Consider the following 19,131-nt stretch of genomic DNA (forward strand, 5'->3'; position numbering starts at 1 on the left):
TCTCACAGTGCTTAGCATTGGTCAGATCGCATCTTGAACAGTGTGTCTTGCTCAGAGAGTCATATGTTCATGGAGTCACTAAAGCATCAGAAATGTCATTACGAGAAATGATTGCATGAACTAGGCTGCTTATCTTGGAGAAGAAAAGATTTAATGGGATGAAGACATAAAAGTTCTCTAAATATTTGAAGGTTTGTTTTATTCAGATGGAGTATAATAGACTTGCAGAGTTTTCTCCAGATGGAAAAACTACAACCAATTTAGAGAGATTACAATGTGAATATAAGGAAGAAATTTTATTCAGACATAGTTGTGATAGTTGCTTTTGCCATCTCCTCTGTCAGGGACCACATCATGCCTCTGTGATGTTAGAAAACTACCCAATCTTTTTGCTAAGGTCTCAAGGCAATAGATCAGGTTCTGTTCTCTATGTCAACTTTTCAGATCAGTGGATCTCAAATTTTACTGTGCATATAAGTCTCTGGGTATCTTGGAAAATTTAGTTTCTGATTTAGTAGAAGTAGAGTGGGACCTAGGATTCTGCATTTCCAGCAAGCGCCCAGATGTTTCATGTGCATATAATCATCTGTCCAATCAGATGTTATATCCCCACATGACCAGGGGATACCATTCAGTATAACTGTGTACCCACAGTTAATACCCATGTGAAAAGAATTAAAAATACGTTTTGTAGCTCCAGCAGCTTCATCTTTTCATGATGTATACATGTCTTCCTCTTTCTCATCTCCTTGAAAAGGTTCCATATTTTCCGACTTTTCACTGTCGTTGATCACTTTGCATCATAGTACTGGCATAGCTCTGTCTGATGTTTACCTATGTATTTTCAGGTAACCAAGGAATATTCCCCCCCCCGTCAGGATATGCTGATCATTTTCTCATTTTAGGTCATTATTTCAGTCGACTACTTCCATTTTTGGTAGGACACATAGACATGCACACACAAACACGCATACCAGCTCATCGTGCTTTTCACTGGATTTTGTCCATAGGGATAATGGTCTCAGATCACAGGCCTTTGTGTGCAGTGCTCACTTGCAGCTCCCCCTCACTCTAGGCCTCTTCTGTCCTCAATTAGGCATCTCACCACAGTGAGAACTAGGTACCATATCCAGGGTCATCTTATTGTCACTGCCCGAGGAAACTTTACTTCACTCTGATGTGATACTAGTTTTAACACTCAAGGATGTATAGAATAATTCTCCTTCCTATATAATAACCCTTCAAATATTTCTAAAGTCATAACAGTCTCCTCTTCACTTTCCAACATAAACATCCCCAGTTCCTTTTATCATGACTCATTTGAAAAGGTTCTAAATCCCTTTACCATACCACTTGCTTTAAAAACAGCATGGTTTTTGAGAGGTATGTGGGAGTGGGAATTTGGTTGCTCCCTAGGTAGATTTCTGGCATCTGGCATTACAACAGCACTGATTGCTCTTGGAAGCTCCATGATTTATAGATCACCATATGGCATTCTCTTAGGGGAAAAAAAAGTTTTTGCTACATCATGTCCCATTCACAGGGTGTATCTGTTTTTCCAGGGGTATCTATGCCTGAGCAGAGGCTTTGGGGAATCATGTATGCACCTGCAATGCAAACTCTCCCACTTGGCTCAGGTTCACCCCATTTCAGAGCTGCTGGCAGAGTTCTGTGTGTTTCTCTTGAATGAAATGGTGGATAAGCAGCCTCTTCCTATCTCAGTGAGCTATTATTTTTCATCTGTGCAATTTTTAACAGTCATTGTCTAAAAATAATACACATAAAGATGATCAATTTAGTGAAATTTCACATGGAGAATAATGATGGTAATTTATCTAATGGAGTTTTAATAGGAGAAGTATATCAGTATTAATAAGGATCAGCCAAAAAAAGACGATACAACACCTAAAGCACCAGCAACAGAATAAAAAAACAAATAAGTGAGACCCATCAAACTAAAAAAGCTTCTGCACAGTAAAACAAGCCATCAAGAAAGTGAAAAGAGAGCCTGAGGAATTGGAAAAAAATATTTACAAAACATGTATCTGATAAGGGGTTAATATACAAAATATATAAAGAACTTATGCAACTCAATAGCAAATACCAAATACCCCAATTTAAAAATAGGCAAAAGACTTAGGTAGACATTTCTCTGTAAGATATAAAAAAGTCCACAGGTATATGACTATCACTAGTCATCAGGGAAAAGCAAAGTAAAACCACAATGATATATGATCTCACACCTGTTAGAATACCCACCATCCAAAAACAAAACAAAACAAAACCAAGAAAAAACAAATGCTGGTGTGGATGTGGAGAAAAGGGAAACCTTGTGCACAGTTGGTGGGTTTGTAAATTGGTATGGCCACTATGGAACACAGTATGGAGGACCCTTGAAAATTTAAAAATAGAACTACAATATGATCCAGAAATTCCACTTCTGATAATTCATACAAAGGAAAACAGAGCACTAGCTTAAAAAATTCATAGCAGCATTAGTTACAATAGTCAAGACATTGAAACAACTGAAGTGTCCATTGATAGATGAATGACTAAAGAAGCTATGGTATATATATTCCGTGGACTATTACTCAGCCATAAAAAATGAGGAAATGGTACTATTTGCAACAACATGGATGGGATTTGAAGACATTATGCTAAATGAAATAAGTCAGATGGAGGAAGACAAATACTGTGCGATCTCACTTAGATGTGGATTCTGGGAACAAACAAACAAACTCATAGAAAAAGAGATCAGACTTGTAGTTACCAGAGGTAGTGAACTGGGGGGAGGGAGAATTGGAAGAAGGTGGTCAAAAGGCACAAACTTTCAGTTATAAGATAAATAAACACTAGGGATGTAATGCACAACATGATGACTGTAGCTAACACTGACATATAATAGATAGGAAAGTTGTTAGAATGAGTCTTAAGAGCTCTCATCAAAGGGAAGACTTTTTTTTTCCTTTTTCTTTCTTTTCCTTGTATCTACATAAGATGGGTAGTATCTGAACCTACTGTGGTAATCATTTCATAGCATACATAAATCAAACCATTACGTTATATGCTTTAAGCTTATGCAGTGCTACATGTCATTTATTTCCATATAAAATTGGAACAATAGACAAAATATACAAAATAGTGATTTTTAAACCTTGGGGGAAAATACCCTTAAAGGATTCCCAAGAGAAGGGAAACAAATAAGGCAAGGCCTACAATTGTCCTAGCTTACTGCCAGGGAAGAGTTTCCAGAATACAGTACAGGAAGCAAGAACCCTAAAAGAGTCTGGTATTCCCACCTAGTTGAGGAGACAGAGCAGAGGATTTGAAGAGCCCAAGGTGTTAGAATACCCAGGGCAGAGTGCTTGAGGGAAGTCTGCACAGAGTGAGAGCTCTGGAGACATGTAGAGCCTTCCCCATCTATTCTTCCACTGAGTTCTGATGAGGTATGTGGGGAAACTACCCTCAGACCATCAGAAAGGAGAAGGCAGAGCGGTTCTTGGAGCTGAAACAGGGCTATAAAGAGTTGACATTTTCAAAGCCAAGTCAAGAAATCTCTTAATGAATGGAACATCAGATAAAGGACTCAGAAGAATATTACCTCAGCAGGGAGAACAAATCAGCACCAGACTGAAATATTTTGGTAGCTTTTGGTATCATGTAAAACCTCTTTAAAGCAAACTTTGAAATGGTCGAACTGTTTCCAATTTTTTTTGTTGTTGCTTTTTAGGGCCTCACCCATGGCATATGGAGGTTCCCAGGCTAGGGGTGGAATTAGAGCTACAGCTGCTGGCCTATGCCACAGCCACAGCAATGTGGGATCTGAGCCGCATCTGTGACTTACATCATAGCTCATGGCAATGCTGGATCCTTAACCCACTGAGCAAGGCCAGGGATCGAACCTGCAACCTCATGGTTCCCAGTTGGATTCATTTCTGCTGTGCCATGACAGGAACTCTTGTTTCCAAATATCTGAATTGCGTACAATCACAAAACTTAAAAAATAAAAAAGGAGGAGTTCCCATCATGGTGCAGCAGTAATGAGCCCGACTAGTATCCATGAGGACATGGGCTCGATCCCTGGCCTCGCTCAGTGAGTTAAGGATTCGGCATTACTGTGAGCTGTGGTGTAGGTCGTAGATATGGCTTGGATCCCGTGTTGCTGTGGCTGTGGTGTAGGCCAGCAGCTGCAGTTCAGATTCAACCACTACCCTGGGAACTTTCATATGCCATGGGTACAGCCTTTAAAAAAAAAAAAAGATAAAAATAAATAAGGAATTAAAAAACCCTAGCACTCAGCAAAATTCACAATGTCTGACATCCAATCAAAAAGCACCAGGCAGATAAAAAAGCAGGGAAATACAACCCATAATGAGGATACAAGTCAATAGAAATAGTCCACAAAATGGCACAGATAATAGGATTTGTCAATAAGGACATTAAAACAGCTACTGGTAAATATACTCTCACATGTTCACTGACTACCTGCAAAGTCATAGATATATTCTCTTATTTTAACCCACCTTGGATGAACTTTCATGTACATGCAAAATAGAAGTCAATATTCACTTTTTAAAAATATATAGATAGCCAATTAACCAAGAATCATTAAGTGACAAAGAAAATTTCCCTCTGGCAGTACAGGTGTCACTTCTGTCACAAATAATTTATAAATGAAAAAACGAAGTTATAAGAAAACACTGGCAATGTGCTCCATTAGATTCTGGGCTCTGAACAATCAGCAATATCAGTCTTGATATTTAACTAATAGGGTATCAGCTAATCTTTCTGTTTATATGTTGCATAATATAATAATATATAAGATGTATGAATATTTCTAAACAGGGAAAAGGTCTTCCATCTGGCACCCCTAGTAAGGGGGATGGCATAGCTGAAGAGGGTTAGACGCAGGTGAGGTGGAGATGAAGGAAGAGGTTGTTGAAAAAAAAATGTACCTTGAAATTTACAGCATCTGGTCTCTGATCCATGGGTTCCATGCTGTGTTTCAAGATTTTTTTTCCCTTCTACAAATTCTGAATTATGAAAAGATTTAATATTTCAGAAACTTGGCAACCCCAGTTTCTTTATAAGTGTATTTGAAATGACATCATGTTTAGATGTCCCCAACCACTCAGACTGGACTTAGGTCCCATAAGGAAACATTAGGTTGGAGTTTGCCTTCACTTTTAGTGCAGGAAATGTACACCAGTTATTCTATAACTGTGTTGAGAATTTAATTCTAGAATATAAAGCCTTTCAACAGCGCTAGCTTGTGCCTGTGTTGGCAACATGTGATCTCAACGAAAAGTGTAAAAAAGTAGGCTGCCAGATGTTTTGACTACATGGTACATCACATCTGAATGTTTCTTAGGTTGGCAGTGGAAATACTAGAGATTCAGGATTTTAAAATTAACAAGTTCTGTTTTAACCTTTTCTTCTTCTTTACTTCGAAAATGTTTTATAGTCAAAACATTTGTATGCTGGAATTTTTTCTTTCAAACACATGTTTTTAGAAAGAATGTTTATAAACCATAAACAAAATCTAGGAAGAACATATTGTGTTCTTTACAGTAAGTCTATAAAGTAAACTGTTGGCCGGTATAGTTGGGGAATGAGATTTTCAGGTTAATCAAATATTCAGCAATATTATACCCTAAGTATTATAATTTTTAAGTGTTAGAAGCTCAATATCACTCTCATACCAAGCATGATTTGCTTGTAAATATATCAGAAGGCACTTCAGAATCTTGCTGGAGCCTGCAACTTTACTATATGTGAATTTCCTTCAATAGTGTCCTATTTGATATTAATTCAGACAATAAATCATGTACGAAGCAAATTCATTCGAGGAGTAGTAATACTGATTATCATTCATAGGAAGACTTTGAGGAGGAAGGACAGGTACTATTTGAGCTGGGGGGAGAGGGGAGGAGAGGGCAGCAGTGACCTATGACCAAAACAAAACTACCAAACCCAGACCTAGGCCAGCAGTACCTTTTTCTCTTTAAAATATACTTCTCCCTAAAAAAACCCCTAAGAGTCTCCTCTAAAAATACAAATACTACTGTAGTGTTTGTGTGTGTGTGTGTGTGCGTGTGCGTGTGTGTATTAGTGCACATGTGCATGTTTGTGGTATATTGGTATTAATTATATTTTTGTTAGCAAAAGGTTGATAAAGAAATAACATAGGACAGAAAATGGTATCAGGAAGGAAAAAGTGAATCTTTTAGAGAAGTGGAAGTACCCATGGCAAACACTATCTACTTTACAGTTTTGTTTAAGGTATCAGTTATGACAAACTTCTGTTATAGATGTTGAGAACATTCTACGATTTCACGTTGAACTGGCTTCTTATGTTTGCTGTTTCTTATGAGCCAGATGAATCCCCAGTGGCCAGATCTAATGTATTAACATAATTTATGTTATACAAGCTGTTCCCTTTTATAAATTTTTTTAAAAAGCTTAAGCAAAGTCATAAATAAGGATAAACACAAAACCCCTTTAGGGGAAAACAATTAAAATGGCTACTTTTAAAATTGTTAGTAATCGTACCATTTTCGTTACTTAAATTTTCTTTAGTTAATGTCTTATAAAGCCAGAGAGTGTGGAATGTTTCCTCAGCAGGCCCGAATAAGTCAAAAAGTCTATTGTGAATGTCTAAATAAAGACCAGCTATAATTACAAATAGATTTTTTTTGTTTGTCTTCTGAAAAAACTTTCTTTGTACAAAAACATTACTGGGGATGCATTATTAAAAATAAAAACAACAAATCTTAATTCAAAATTGAAATTATATTGCTCAGTTTTTATACCATTTCAGAAAAAAGTTTGGTTAAGAGACATTCAGAGACGTAATTATTTTGCTCTAATTGGCAGTGTTAATTCATCTGCACATACACAAAACATCACAGTGCAGTGCACACAGAGCTATTGGAGGGATTAAAATCACAGGCCATTTATTAGGAATAGAGAGGTGGTCAGACTGATGCTAAAGTGTATTTAAACACCATTGGTCCTCTTGGTCAAAGGGAAGAAGAAGCAGATCTATAATAGTTGCTAAAGAAACAGCTTTTGCTGAAGTTGCTGCGGTGATGAATTCCCACTGGAAATAACTGGTGAGGCACTTGGAAAACAGCACAACTCTGGGGCCCTGCTCCCAAGAAATATACCTGTGGCATTTACTTTGAATCCAAGAAATATATACTATTGTTTTACTTGTCTGTCTGTCTTTAATGGATGTCAACTTGTATCTTCTAATAAACTAGCAAAGTAAAACAAATGCATGTTTTTAAAATTTGTGGCTTCTAAAATGAATTCAGTTTCTATGGTGAACTGGATGAATTAGCCATATGTATAAGAATTAATAGGCTTTACAAAATCATTAAATTGCAAAAACAAAGGCACTACAGGAGTTTTAAATTAGACTTTTTTAAAGACTTCATGTGAACACTTTCCCCACGTCAGACTGCCTATTTACAAAGCATTTTAGCATCTCTTGGATACAGAAAAGAGAATTAGAAGGCGCAGCTAATGATGGCAAATATTTTCTGTTTCATTCCTGTTTTAAGGTATTAGCCAAGTAACACCAGTGTTTCAAGAACTCCAAAGTTGGCAGAAATGTTAGCAAATCTGCTTATCCCTGGTCCACTTTACCAAATATGTATTCAGATTTTCAATAAAAAATATTTTTCAAGTGTTTGGGCTATTATTCTCCTCCGTTGTGATTAGTTTCAGTCAGGTACACACAGGAAGATTATGCTATCTCTGATAAAGAAAAATTCTTTATTTAATCTAAAGGTACCAACACAATGGAGGTTTTGTCTATAGGCTAAATACTATTCTCTGGTAAAGAGAATGGGGTTTTAAAATGTAGGCAAACAACTATATTATAAATCAGGTTGTAATAAGTGTTTTTTGGGGTGTTCCCACTCAGATGATCATATCATTTAGCGGTCTTAGAAGTTAACATCAATGGTCAATAGCAAAAAAAAGTATTGTGCTCTGAAATTTTGGCAAGTATATTGATTACAGTCCTTATTTAGTAATGTTTCCAAGTTAAACTTGGCAGCAAAGATTTGCGAGTTTTACTGCAAGCCATCATATTTGCTGTTACAGCAGTGCACAAGCAAAAAAACATTAAGTCAGGAGCATATGCAGAGTCTTAGATTTTTGTCTATTCTCTCAAAATGAAATGAAACCTTCAGACATTGTTCTAGACAATTCAAGTTTAAGTAGCATCCTTCCTTGAAATATCCAGAAAATTGAGTTTAAATTGTTGGGTAGGGGGGCTGAGTTTACCAGATTGTGGCTTCAATTCTTGATTCACAAAACATACTTTCAAACAAAAAATAAAGTGGAAAGTTTTTATAAATTGCCCAAGTAGTCAATTATGAATTTTGTGTGAGTGAGCAATTTTGTAAAGATTGACTCCAATTATCAAAATCTTCCTATTTTTACTCCTGCGGAGAAACTGCTTAGGGATAATAAATAGATAATACATAAAATTATAAGTATCACTCTTAGGTGAAGATGAAGCATGAAACTATGGTAATAATCCTCTGTTAATTGTTTTAGCTGTCATTGTTTGAATGCTTCTTTGTTACTAACTTTCCAATTGGTGTAGCTTTAATAAGAAATGTGCAAATCATATTTATTATACATATTTAGAAACATACTTCATACACTAATTATTTTCCATCAACTGTGATATAATTCTATTAATTTTCAAAACACAATGATGTCAGTAACATGGGAAATGCTTTTAGAATTCCGATAGTGCTGATTCAGAATTCTTACAAAACTTAGGAATATGCTATAATACTACTTTATATAAAAGTTAATTATAATCCAAAAGAATTTCCCTACAGACTTGGAAATTAAATATTGGGTAGTACTAAGTCATGTATGTAATAACATATTAATTTTTCTATTTTCAATTGCTCTGAAGACACAGAAGTAGCATTCTCAGGATTCACACATGTTACACACTAGGGTGAAAGCACCACATATGATAACAGTATTTGACTATCTTTGGAATGGAAAGGAAGCCCAAACATCAAACCTGATGACGAAAGCATTTAGGAATGATTAAACAAAACAAAACAAAACAACCTTAGGCTGAGTTAGTATTTCAGTTTTTTTCCCTAAAGCATACACCTGCCTTTATAAGGAAGAACCAACCATGTGAATGAGAACTGGAGTCAAGGTTAAAGTAATCTTGCCCAAGAGAGTAGAGACTATCAGAGAGAAGCAGTGGCTCTCAGCTCAGATGAGCTTTAATAGCAGAGACAGCACCTCTCCTGAAAAACATGAAAGCCTCTTAGACATATGTTTGGAATTCATCCTCCTAAGTCATCCTGTGAATTTAGGAATAGCTGAAAATGTCCCATCATCTGAAGGGGTAAATATACAGCACAAACCATTTAAAAATTATCACGTTAAAAAAAAATAAAACGAAAGTGGCAAAGTGTTCCAACTGTCTAGAAACCTTTGCAGATGGTAAAGGAAAAGCTTTGTCTTTCCTATTATTATTTGCCCTTCAGTTGACATACATGCGGAGTTGCATCAATAGGGTTACAACGGAAACACAGTCATCTCCAGGTTTCCTCTGTTTCGATTCCTTGATCTTGTTTAAAGAAACAGGCTCAGGGAATGCACAGAAAACAAACTTCCCAGATCAAAGTTTGAGGTCTTTCCTCCCCTTCTCCCACCCTCAGAAACCCGTCTAGTTTTACCGATAGCACTGGACTGAAATGTCATGGTCATGTTGCACCACTTCACTTGTTGAATTGTATGAAGGTAGCACTTGACCTCAGTAACTTGGTGAACCGCCTTGCTCTTATATTAAGTCCCCAAGATTCCTAACCGGTTCGATGGAAATGTCTTACCTGCATGTGTCCCTGGTACATTCTGCTTCGGCTTCTTTAGAGCTCCCTGAGGCCGCCGGATGATTTCCCCCAGTGTTTACTTGCACACCAACAGAGGGGAGACGGTGGTGTGCACAGTGGGTTCGCAAAGGGTGCCCCTGAGCTGGGTCTAAGGCTCCAGGTAGCCCCGCCGGCTGCTGCCCCTTGACAGCGCTGCGGGCTGCAGGGAACTGTTCTCTGCTCGGGGTGCTGAAAGCGGACACAGGAGAGAGCGCGGAGGAGGCGCGCGGAGCCCAGGCGGCTACGCTCTCCCGCAGGCGCAGGTCCTGCTAGCTGGGCGTCTCTAAAACTCACTCCTCCGCCGAACTCTTTCTCGCTTCCTGCCTGGCTGCCTCATGTCTCTCTCACTCTTTTCGCCCCGAACCCTTTCCTCCTCCCAGCCCTGACGTGAGCGCCCACACCAGCCGCCGCTGCAGCTGCCGAGCCGGGCGCACGCCGCCCTCCTGGCCGCGTCCCTGCCGAGAGGCCGCGAGGCCGGGCACGCGCGCGCGTCCCCGGCCGGGTTCTGGAGCTGCCCGAGGAAGGCGGCACCCACTTCCCCGCACCTCGCGTGCTGGGAATGCACGCACCTGACTGCCAAGTGCCGGCGGATGGTGGTCTTGTTAGGCGTTCAGGTGTGGCATGGGCTTCTAGGGAGATGCCAGCGGAGCTGGCGGCTATTTGCAAGAAAAGTAGGAGGAATATGCATTGTCTCTCGAGGAGCCATCAATACCAACTAAGCCTGTCATCCTACAGACGGAATAAGCTGAGCGTGGGGGTTTCCGAAGAGTTTACTTCTGTTCTAATTCAGCTCTCACAAATTACCTCCATGTCACTGAGCGAATAAAGGTTCCCCACTCATTCCCCCACCCCAATTCATCGTTGACCACTATAAAATCGCAAATCCCAGTCCCTGAGGGCCTTCCACAATTTGTTTTTTTCCCTAGCACTTAACAACACCTAACATCCTGTATATTTTATGTATTTATTGTCTGTCTCTATATATGCAATGTTATTTCCATGAGATCAGGGATATTTTGCGGGAGGAGTGTATCTGTTTTTGCAGAGATGTGTCACACCACATTACAATACCTCCTGGCACATTGTAGTCACCCTATAAATATTAATTGAATGAATGGGTTTTTCCTATATAATATATAGGTAGAGTGCATTTAAATATATCTCAAGTCAAAGAGACTGGGGAGTTTGATGTAATCTTTACATTATAAATGAGTACACACACAACACACCTGGGCTGGTGGGCTGCTGTATGTGTCTATAATGTGATTACCTACTTTAATTGGTAAAAAGCTTTCTCATTACACAACTACATATCCCTCAAATTACATACAACATGATATAATCCCCCAAACCTTGCATATATCATGATACACTTTTAATAAAGTTAAAAAATAAAACCAAACTCCCTAGGAATATAAATATATATTTATATATACCCATATGAAAAGAAAAGTACTAGAGCAATTAATAGAGTATTTAAAATGTTGGTGATATTGGGTAAGGGGAGGTAGGGAAAGGGATAGGGAAGTATTTTATATGAAGGTTAACTGTCAATGTCAGCTGTTATGTTGGGTAGTGATTCACAGGCATGCATTACCCTATAAAAATCACTGTGTAACTAAATAAAACAAAGCCATGCATGGACTAGTGAAAGAGTGAAATGAACCAAAAAAAAAAAAATTAATCCAATTCAATGCAACTGATGCCCTAAAACAGCCAACCAACCAACCAACAAGCCAACCAATGAACAACCAAATGCAAAGTCACTAAGAGTTGCAGGCAGGAGATGTAGATTCCTAGATTTCACCAGAAGTTAGCCCTGAACAGTTTCCTTTACCCTCTTTAGACTTTAGCCTTTTAATATCTAAACCCTACAGGATAAATGTATTGTTTTATCCTGAAAATTGAGATATGTTGACAAGAACCATAAACTGTAAAGTACCACCCAGTTCTCATTTTATTGTTCTTTATAGGACAGAGCACTAGAATAGGAGCCAGCATGTAGAAATGCTGATTTTATCTCACTACTCTCTTGGGCAAGTGCACTAATTCTCTATTTACTGGCATTTGAAGTAAGGCAAGAATCTGCTTGACCTACACAGGGTTGCTGAGGATTCAATGTATGCAAAGGGAGTTGCAAATTTTTTTTTTTTTTTTTTTTTTTTTTGTCTTTTTGCCATTTCTAGGGCTGCTCCTTCGGCATATGGAGGTTCCCAGGCTAGGGGTCAACTCGGAGCTGTAGCTGCTGGCCTACACCTCAGCCACAGCAACATGGGATCTGAGCCGCATCTGCGACCTACACCACAGCTCACGGCAACACCGGATCCTTATCCCACTGAGCAAGGCCAGGGATTGAACCTGCAACCTTGCAGTTCCTAGTCGGATTTGTTAACCACTGAGCCATGATGGGAACTCTGGGAGTTGTAAATTTTAAACTACCATATATAAGTATGTAAACAGGCTCTTTTCCAATTCAGGAAATATGAGTGATTATTCCTCAGACCTCAAGTTCTACAAATTTAAAAGGTGGAAATTATTTATTATAAAATTTTTGCATGTTAGCATAGAAACCTTAGGGAAATTTGATTTAAAAGTGCTAGAAATCTGTAAAGTAGGGGCCAAAGTTTTCCAATCCATTATATGCTTATTTTTACCTAATGGCAGATTCAGGGGGTGATAAGCCAAAAAAAGCACTTGAATCTGTATGGCAATTACCTAGAGTAGAAGGTAGAAGTTTTTTTAAAACCTAAGTAACTCATTTAGTTTCTCCCTACATTCACAAAATCTCAGGAATGTAAGTAAGTACATATGTATCTCTTCATTCATTCATTCATATTTATTAAGAACTTATTAGGTGGGAATGCTGTGCCACGTGCTGAAATACACTGATGAGTGAGACAGACAAGGTCTCTATCTCCATGAAACCCAAGGTCCAGGTTCTTGACATGAGTACATTTTACCATCCCAGAATGATAAGCTGTCTAGACTTTTCTTTCCTTCTTTCTTTCTTTCTTTCTTTCTTTCTTTCTTTCTTTCTTTCTTTCTTTCTTTCTTTCTTTCTTTCTTTCTTTCTTTCTTTCTTTCTTTTTTTTTTGCTTTTTAGGGCTGTACCCGCGGCATATGGAGGTTCTCAGGCTAGGGATCCAATCAGAGTTACAGCTGCTGGTCTACACCACAGCCACAGCAATGCCAGATCCGAGCCATGTCTGCAACCTACACCATAGCTCACTGCAATGCCCAATCCTTAACCCACTGAGCAAGGCCAGGGATTGAATCCACAACCTCATGTTTCCTAGTTGGATTCATTTCTGCTACACCACAACAGGAATTCCTAGACTTTTCTTAAAACAACAACCAAAAAACCTCTGCAGAGTCCATATTTTTTCCATTTCTCCTATCTAAGAGTTCACATCTAACCTCTCCTCTCAAACTTTCCCCCCTCAGTTTTGAATTTTAATTATCTCCATAGCACTAATATTTCCTTCAAATTGGAAATATTTGGCTGCTTACCAATACAAGAGGCAGTATCCTGAGATATTCTTGATTCACAGAATATAGCAATTTATACATTTTATTTGGCTAGGACAAAAATTTTCATCTAGACCTAGCCTCTTAGCTTAAGTAGTAGAGTGTTTTGGCGCAAAAAGAAATTTTTCATGCGCAATTAGACACCAGTAGAAAATTGAGAAGATAAAGCAGATGTGAATTTCATGATACATATAATAATAAATTAAATCATAATGTAATTATATTTGTGAAAATCTTTTTTTGCAGATCAAGTTGTTTTTAAGAGATGTTGAAAAGAGAAAATGTGCCTAACTTTCTCTATCCTATGACTTCAGTAATGGTGAGAAATGCATCTCTTGGTGTAATCTCTGGTCCCCCCATGGAATCATTAAGTTAAACTGGTAGAAGGCAAACAAATAGAGATGTAGCAGTTTGAAAAAGGTGTGGTTCTTTTGGAACAAAGGCAAGTGGCAATAGATGCATGTATGCTTCTCTGAGACCAGAAATATTTCAATAAAAATGAAAATCTCTGCCAAATATCTTTTTAATTTTTCACAGGATCTTCCAGTTTTCATATTAATAATTGGAATCATGGAAAAACAACTTTGAAGATGAATTCGTAGTATGTGTCAAACTCAAAGAATTACATTTAATATATGAAGCAAAAGAAGAACGTTTCTATAAACAGTGTAGAAGGAACAGTTACTAATGAATCTAACCAACCAACATACAAGTATACATCTCATTGGCAGGAATGCTGCCATCAGCTATGGTCTAACCTACAAGCGGTTAGGATCATGACTGCCAAGCCTAATCCAGTATAATTCATGTTATGAAGACACATTGCTTCTGAGGAAAATAAAGATAATCCATATTTTACTCCTTTTGCATTGTTTTGCAATAGAAAATCAGCATGATTTAATACCAGATTCAAGGTCCAGAAAATATTTCTCATTTTAAATTCAAAGACCCTTGTAACTCAGTGTGGTCTGTTGACCAGCAGTATCAGATCTTCCTTGCATTTATTAGAAACGGAGACTCTTGGGCCCCATTCCTGACCTACTGAATCAGAATCTGCATTTTAACAAAATCCCCAAATGCCTTGTATGCACCATCAAATTTGAGCAGCACTGTGGCCCAGAAGGTTCATTTATTCGTGTAAGTATGTGGCAAAGCTAATCCTTGCCTTTTGCAATGAGCGACATCAGTGCCAAGATAAAAGTCCAAAACATATTCTGCTCAATTTATAAGATAACCTCACTGTATTCTGAGTGGCCAAAGGACTTGACATAAAATCACAGCATGCCCAGCTTCTTTACAGCAAGAAATGTGCTAATACTATTTGTAATTTTGATCACTTTAATAAAATTAGAGTTGAGTGGTAGCAGAATATATTTTGTATTGACCGAGTTAAGTTTTGTTTAAGTGTATCCTCCTGCATACTAAATGCTATTAAAAATTCTGGATTTATTAAATCTTTAAAAAGCTGAGTAATAATGATGATGATGTCAGTATGCTTGTGGACTTAAAAAATACGAATAATACTCATTTGGTGATTCAACCATTCTTTTATAATCTGTACTATTCAAACCCTGATGCTCAAAGATGGTGTAGGAGAGAACAAAAGTCAAAATAATTGTAGACTCAAATTAAAATGTCTAATTGTTTTTTATTGTTCAGTCAGAGGGAGGAACAGTTTGTTAAAGTTTGCCCAGTTGCGCTTTTTGTCTCCTTGACACATTGAATGAGATTAGCTGGTGTTTAGGTCATTCGATCTGGAAAGAATTTCAAAAGCCCATACAGCAGACCCCAAGTTGTTGGGGGAATTATGATTGAAGAAACGTATATGGACTCTGGTGACTAGGAGATGGCAGAAATGTTTTTCCAAATGAACAGACAAGGTGTATGCTTCAGAGTTGGGCCTCCTATTAAACCAGTTTATTAAGAAATCACACTAAAATAATTTACATTTTTTATGACGTTTCGTTTAGCAATCTAATAATGCTTTTAATTTTAAAAATACTTTCTAGACTTTCTTAGTCCTGGTGAGGAAATATTTGCCAACAAAAATGTCTCTTGCTTTTGACTCTTTCTTTCCTTACCATCCTAGCACAGACTCTCAAAGCCTCTTACCAATCTCAAAGCTAGTGTTGTCACCTTTATTCATCTCTCACTCCAAACTATCATTTGCATTGAAGCCAGATTAATTTCACAAAGGCCTGCATTATTATATTACTGCCCAGTTCAAATACCATACTGGATTCCTGTTGCCACTAGTATCCAAAGCCTTTGGCTTTTTATTCAGTCATGGAATATCGTTTGCTACACAGAGCCATACCTTCTTCTAGTGGCAGGAAGAACTGTCTTTTCTCTTCGAGGAGCCATTTCTTCTCTATACTGGTCCATTTATACGGTGGGAAACATTTTACAACTAGGTTTATGAGGTGAAACATGATCCAGGCTGAGCCAACCATACATTCCATCCCCATTGGTCACATATATGACCAAGTTATTCAACCAGGGCAAATGCTAGCATCTAGCAATCCAAATGTGAAAGGAAACCAACCTGGAGGAAGAGTCTATGCAAGCTCCTGGGGACAATATTTGAGCAAATAAACCACACTTAAAGCCAGCCTACCTATGCATTTTTAGTTATTTCAGCTAGTGCATTCCTTTTTTTTTTTTTTTTTTCTTTTTAGGTTGCACCCAAGGCATATGGAGGTTCCCTGGCTAGCAGCTGAATCAAAGCCACAGCTGCTGGCCTTACACCACAGCCACAGCAATGCAGGATCCGAGCCTCGTGTGCAACCTACACCACAGCTCACGGCAACTCTGGATCCCCAATCCATTGAGCGAGGCCAGGGATCGAACCCACAACCCCATGGTTCCCAGGGGGTTTCATTTCCACTGCGCCACAACAGGAACTCCCATACGTTCCTTTTTGAGTTGGATTTTATGTCACTTGCACCCCAAATCCTGCTTATTAATACAATGGTCTTCCACAAACTGGCCTATCTTTTTTTCAATTCTGTGTATTCCCTAACTTCTACAGTAACTTTACTTTTATATTATTCCCCAAAGATAGTCCAAGTTACACTTCTACTCTTCACTCTCTTTGGAATGTATACTCCCTCCCTACTCCTAAGGGATGAAAGCTTATTAATTATTCAAGTTTGGTCTCAAATCCTATTACCTTTGTAACGGAGCAGGACCCTGTGGGGCTCCTGGGGCCAAAATCCTTTCTGTGTCCCCCATTTCTTGTTTTTAAGAAATGGGCCTCGTTCAGCCTCCATGACCTTCCCTGAGTTCCTAGGGACAGGTTCAGACAGTTGCTAATCAAGGAAGGGAGGAGATGCAAAGACCAGGGAGGAACAGCCAAGAAACAACAGCAAAGCCTTGGGGCAGGGTCCTGGTTCCCTCTCAAGGGATACACATAATAATATAGGCATCTTTATACACCTAAGAGAAAAGTTATATTCCTTATGCTTCTTTTAGAAATGAATACTTTAAAACTGAATAACTTAGAGTCTGTCCTTGTCCTTCTTCGTGGCTTAATTGCACCCTAAACACAATCACCTGTAAGCTAAAGATTAGGCACTCTGAGCACAATTGCCTGTGGGTTAAAGATATTTTTCAGGAATTTTCCTAGTTTGTTCTAATTTCTGATCTATATGCCCCTTTTGCAAGTACTATTAGTCTAGGCAATAACCCAAAAGACCACCATCATGATCATGCCAAGACCTCTAGACACCAGCTTTGATGACTAAGATCCCCCCAAAGAAAGAAGAATGCATGTTTGTCCCAATCCTGATTCCAATCTGAAAGCCTGTTTTTCTCCTTTTTACTATAAAACTCCTCGCAATTCTTTCCAATAGGGAGCACAGTCTTTAAGGTGTTAGCCTGCTGCGGCGCCCTTTGCCTGGCAAAGCAATAAAGAGATCTTTTTCTCCTTTACCCAAAACTCTGTTTCTGAGTTTCAGTTAGGCAGTGGCAGACAGAGGTTGAATTTTAGCAAAACCTTCATGAAGCCTTTATTTATACTCCGGTGTAATACATCCCCTTGCTGAGAAGTCCTTTATGATAGGAAATTCTCTTAATTCATACAGTTTTTCCCTTGTTTAATTATTTCTTTGCTTTTTTTTCTTCACTCCTTATTAGATGTAGGCAGATGAAGAATTTTGTTTTATTCTTTGTTTTGCTTAGATAACTTACAGCATCTTGAATGGAAAATTCTCAATAGTAATTGAAGAACATAAATTATTTTGGATGTTTTTGGAACAGTAGAAAAGTTTTGAAAATAAAATAATTTAAAATTAGTGCACTCTGAAGGCACACTTCAGATATAGTTCTCTGAAATAAAATATTAATGAAAATGTGTTGATTTTATGTAGAATTGTTAGGTAGGATAGGATAGGGACTCAGACCCAGGTGATTTAAAACAGACCATTTATCAATTACCAAAAACAGGAAGCCTGTGATAAAACAATGAAGACACAAACCAGTATCAGGAATGCTCTTTGGGGCACTTCCCCATAACCTTTTTCCCATGCAAATAAGGCGTCCTCACCCAGAACCAATCAGAGGATCAAAACGCAGCCCCCATACAGAGATCAAAACAACACATGGTGCAGAGGGGTTTGGGATAGGAAATTAGTGGGCCTGGGGCAAGAGAATAGGGCTCCCCAAACAGGTCCATGATATAGGAGTATAAGGAGAGACTTGGTTGCAGCCAGAGCCAGTCCCTACCCCAGGGCAGCCTGCTCTCTCTGAGGGCATAAATGAAACTTGCTGTACACTGCTACCTGACTGCTACATGAATCTTGATTTTGACCTCCGAGGCAACCAGCAAGAGCATTTTTCACTCAGGGCGATGGACAAGAATGGCTCATTAAAAGGGCCCAGGTCATAGTTGTTACACTGCAGTGTCAGTTCAAGCAGAAATTCCCTTTGACCTAGAAAGATTCCTGTCCTGAGCTGATCTCTCCTACCTGGAGAGACAGCCTACCTCCATCCCTGTGCAGCAAGACCACTGGCTCTATCCTGGCCCTGCTGCAGTACCTCCCAGCTGGAAAAACCTCCCACCAGACCTCCTGCCTCCATCCTTTCTGGGGAAGAAGCCTGCTGGCTCTATTCTGGCACAGCTACAGCGCTTCTCGGCTTGCACCTCCAAATCCTTGTGTATAGGCAAGGACCAGGAGAGATAGCACAGAGCAGAGGTGTAGGCAAGGACCAGGAGAGATAGCACAGAGCAGAGGAACCCGACATTTTTGGTGCTATGACTCAGATCATTGTCAGCCTCCTAGGAAGACCCACTTAAGATGGGAAACAAGCAGTCAGCCCCATAGAAGATGCCTCTAAAATGTATCCTTGATAATTGAGATCTATTTGACCCCCAAAATCTGAGGAAAAGAATGAACTTTTTCTGTAAAACTGCCTGGCCCCAATACCCACTTGAGGATAGGGAACACTGGCCAGAGAATGGGAGCATAAATTATAACATATCCTACAACTAATCCTATTTTGCAAATAGCAGGGAAAATGGGGGGAAATATCCTATGTGCAGGCATTCTTCTAGCTGAGGGATAACAGGGAGCTATGTCATAAGTGTGGATTGGATATTGATCAGAGGCATGAGCACAATAGAGACCAGGTAAAGTAAGGGGCCACTCCACTTCAGTGCAACTTAAAACCTGAAGCC

The 19,131-nt window shown here is 38.8% G+C and overlaps 1 protein-coding gene across 12 annotated transcripts in view; it reads right to left on the reverse strand.

The window, feature by feature from the left end:
* The window catches only part of PEX5L (peroxisomal biogenesis factor 5 like), a 782,439-nt gene that overhangs the window by 245,894 nt on the left and 517,414 nt on the right, over positions 1–19,131 (reverse strand). For 7 of the 12 annotated variants that reach the window (XM_003132551.7, XM_005670010.4, XM_021071223.2 and 4 more), the window contains exon 1: positions 9,888–10,394. The exons of 1 other annotated variant lie outside the window; for it this stretch is intronic. In XM_003132551.7, the coding sequence (XP_003132599.5) occupies positions 9,888–9,908 (21 nt within the window). In that variant the 5' untranslated portion in view covers positions 9,909–10,394. Of the gene's footprint in view, positions 1–9,887; positions 10,395–19,131 lie in introns of those variants that run through there. 4 more of the 12 variants (XM_084990383.1, XM_021071224.2, XM_021071218.2 and 1 more) reach the window with 1 other exon arrangement.

Source organism: Sus scrofa, chromosome 13 (assembly GCF_054392235.1).
Source record: "Sus scrofa isolate SSC_HxYL_T2T_F1_AM1 chromosome 13, Sscrofa_HxYL_maternal_Yorkshire_Landrace_v2.0, whole genome shotgun sequence".
In the NCBI taxonomy this organism is placed as follows: domain Eukaryota; kingdom Metazoa; phylum Chordata; class Mammalia; order Artiodactyla; family Suidae; genus Sus; species Sus scrofa.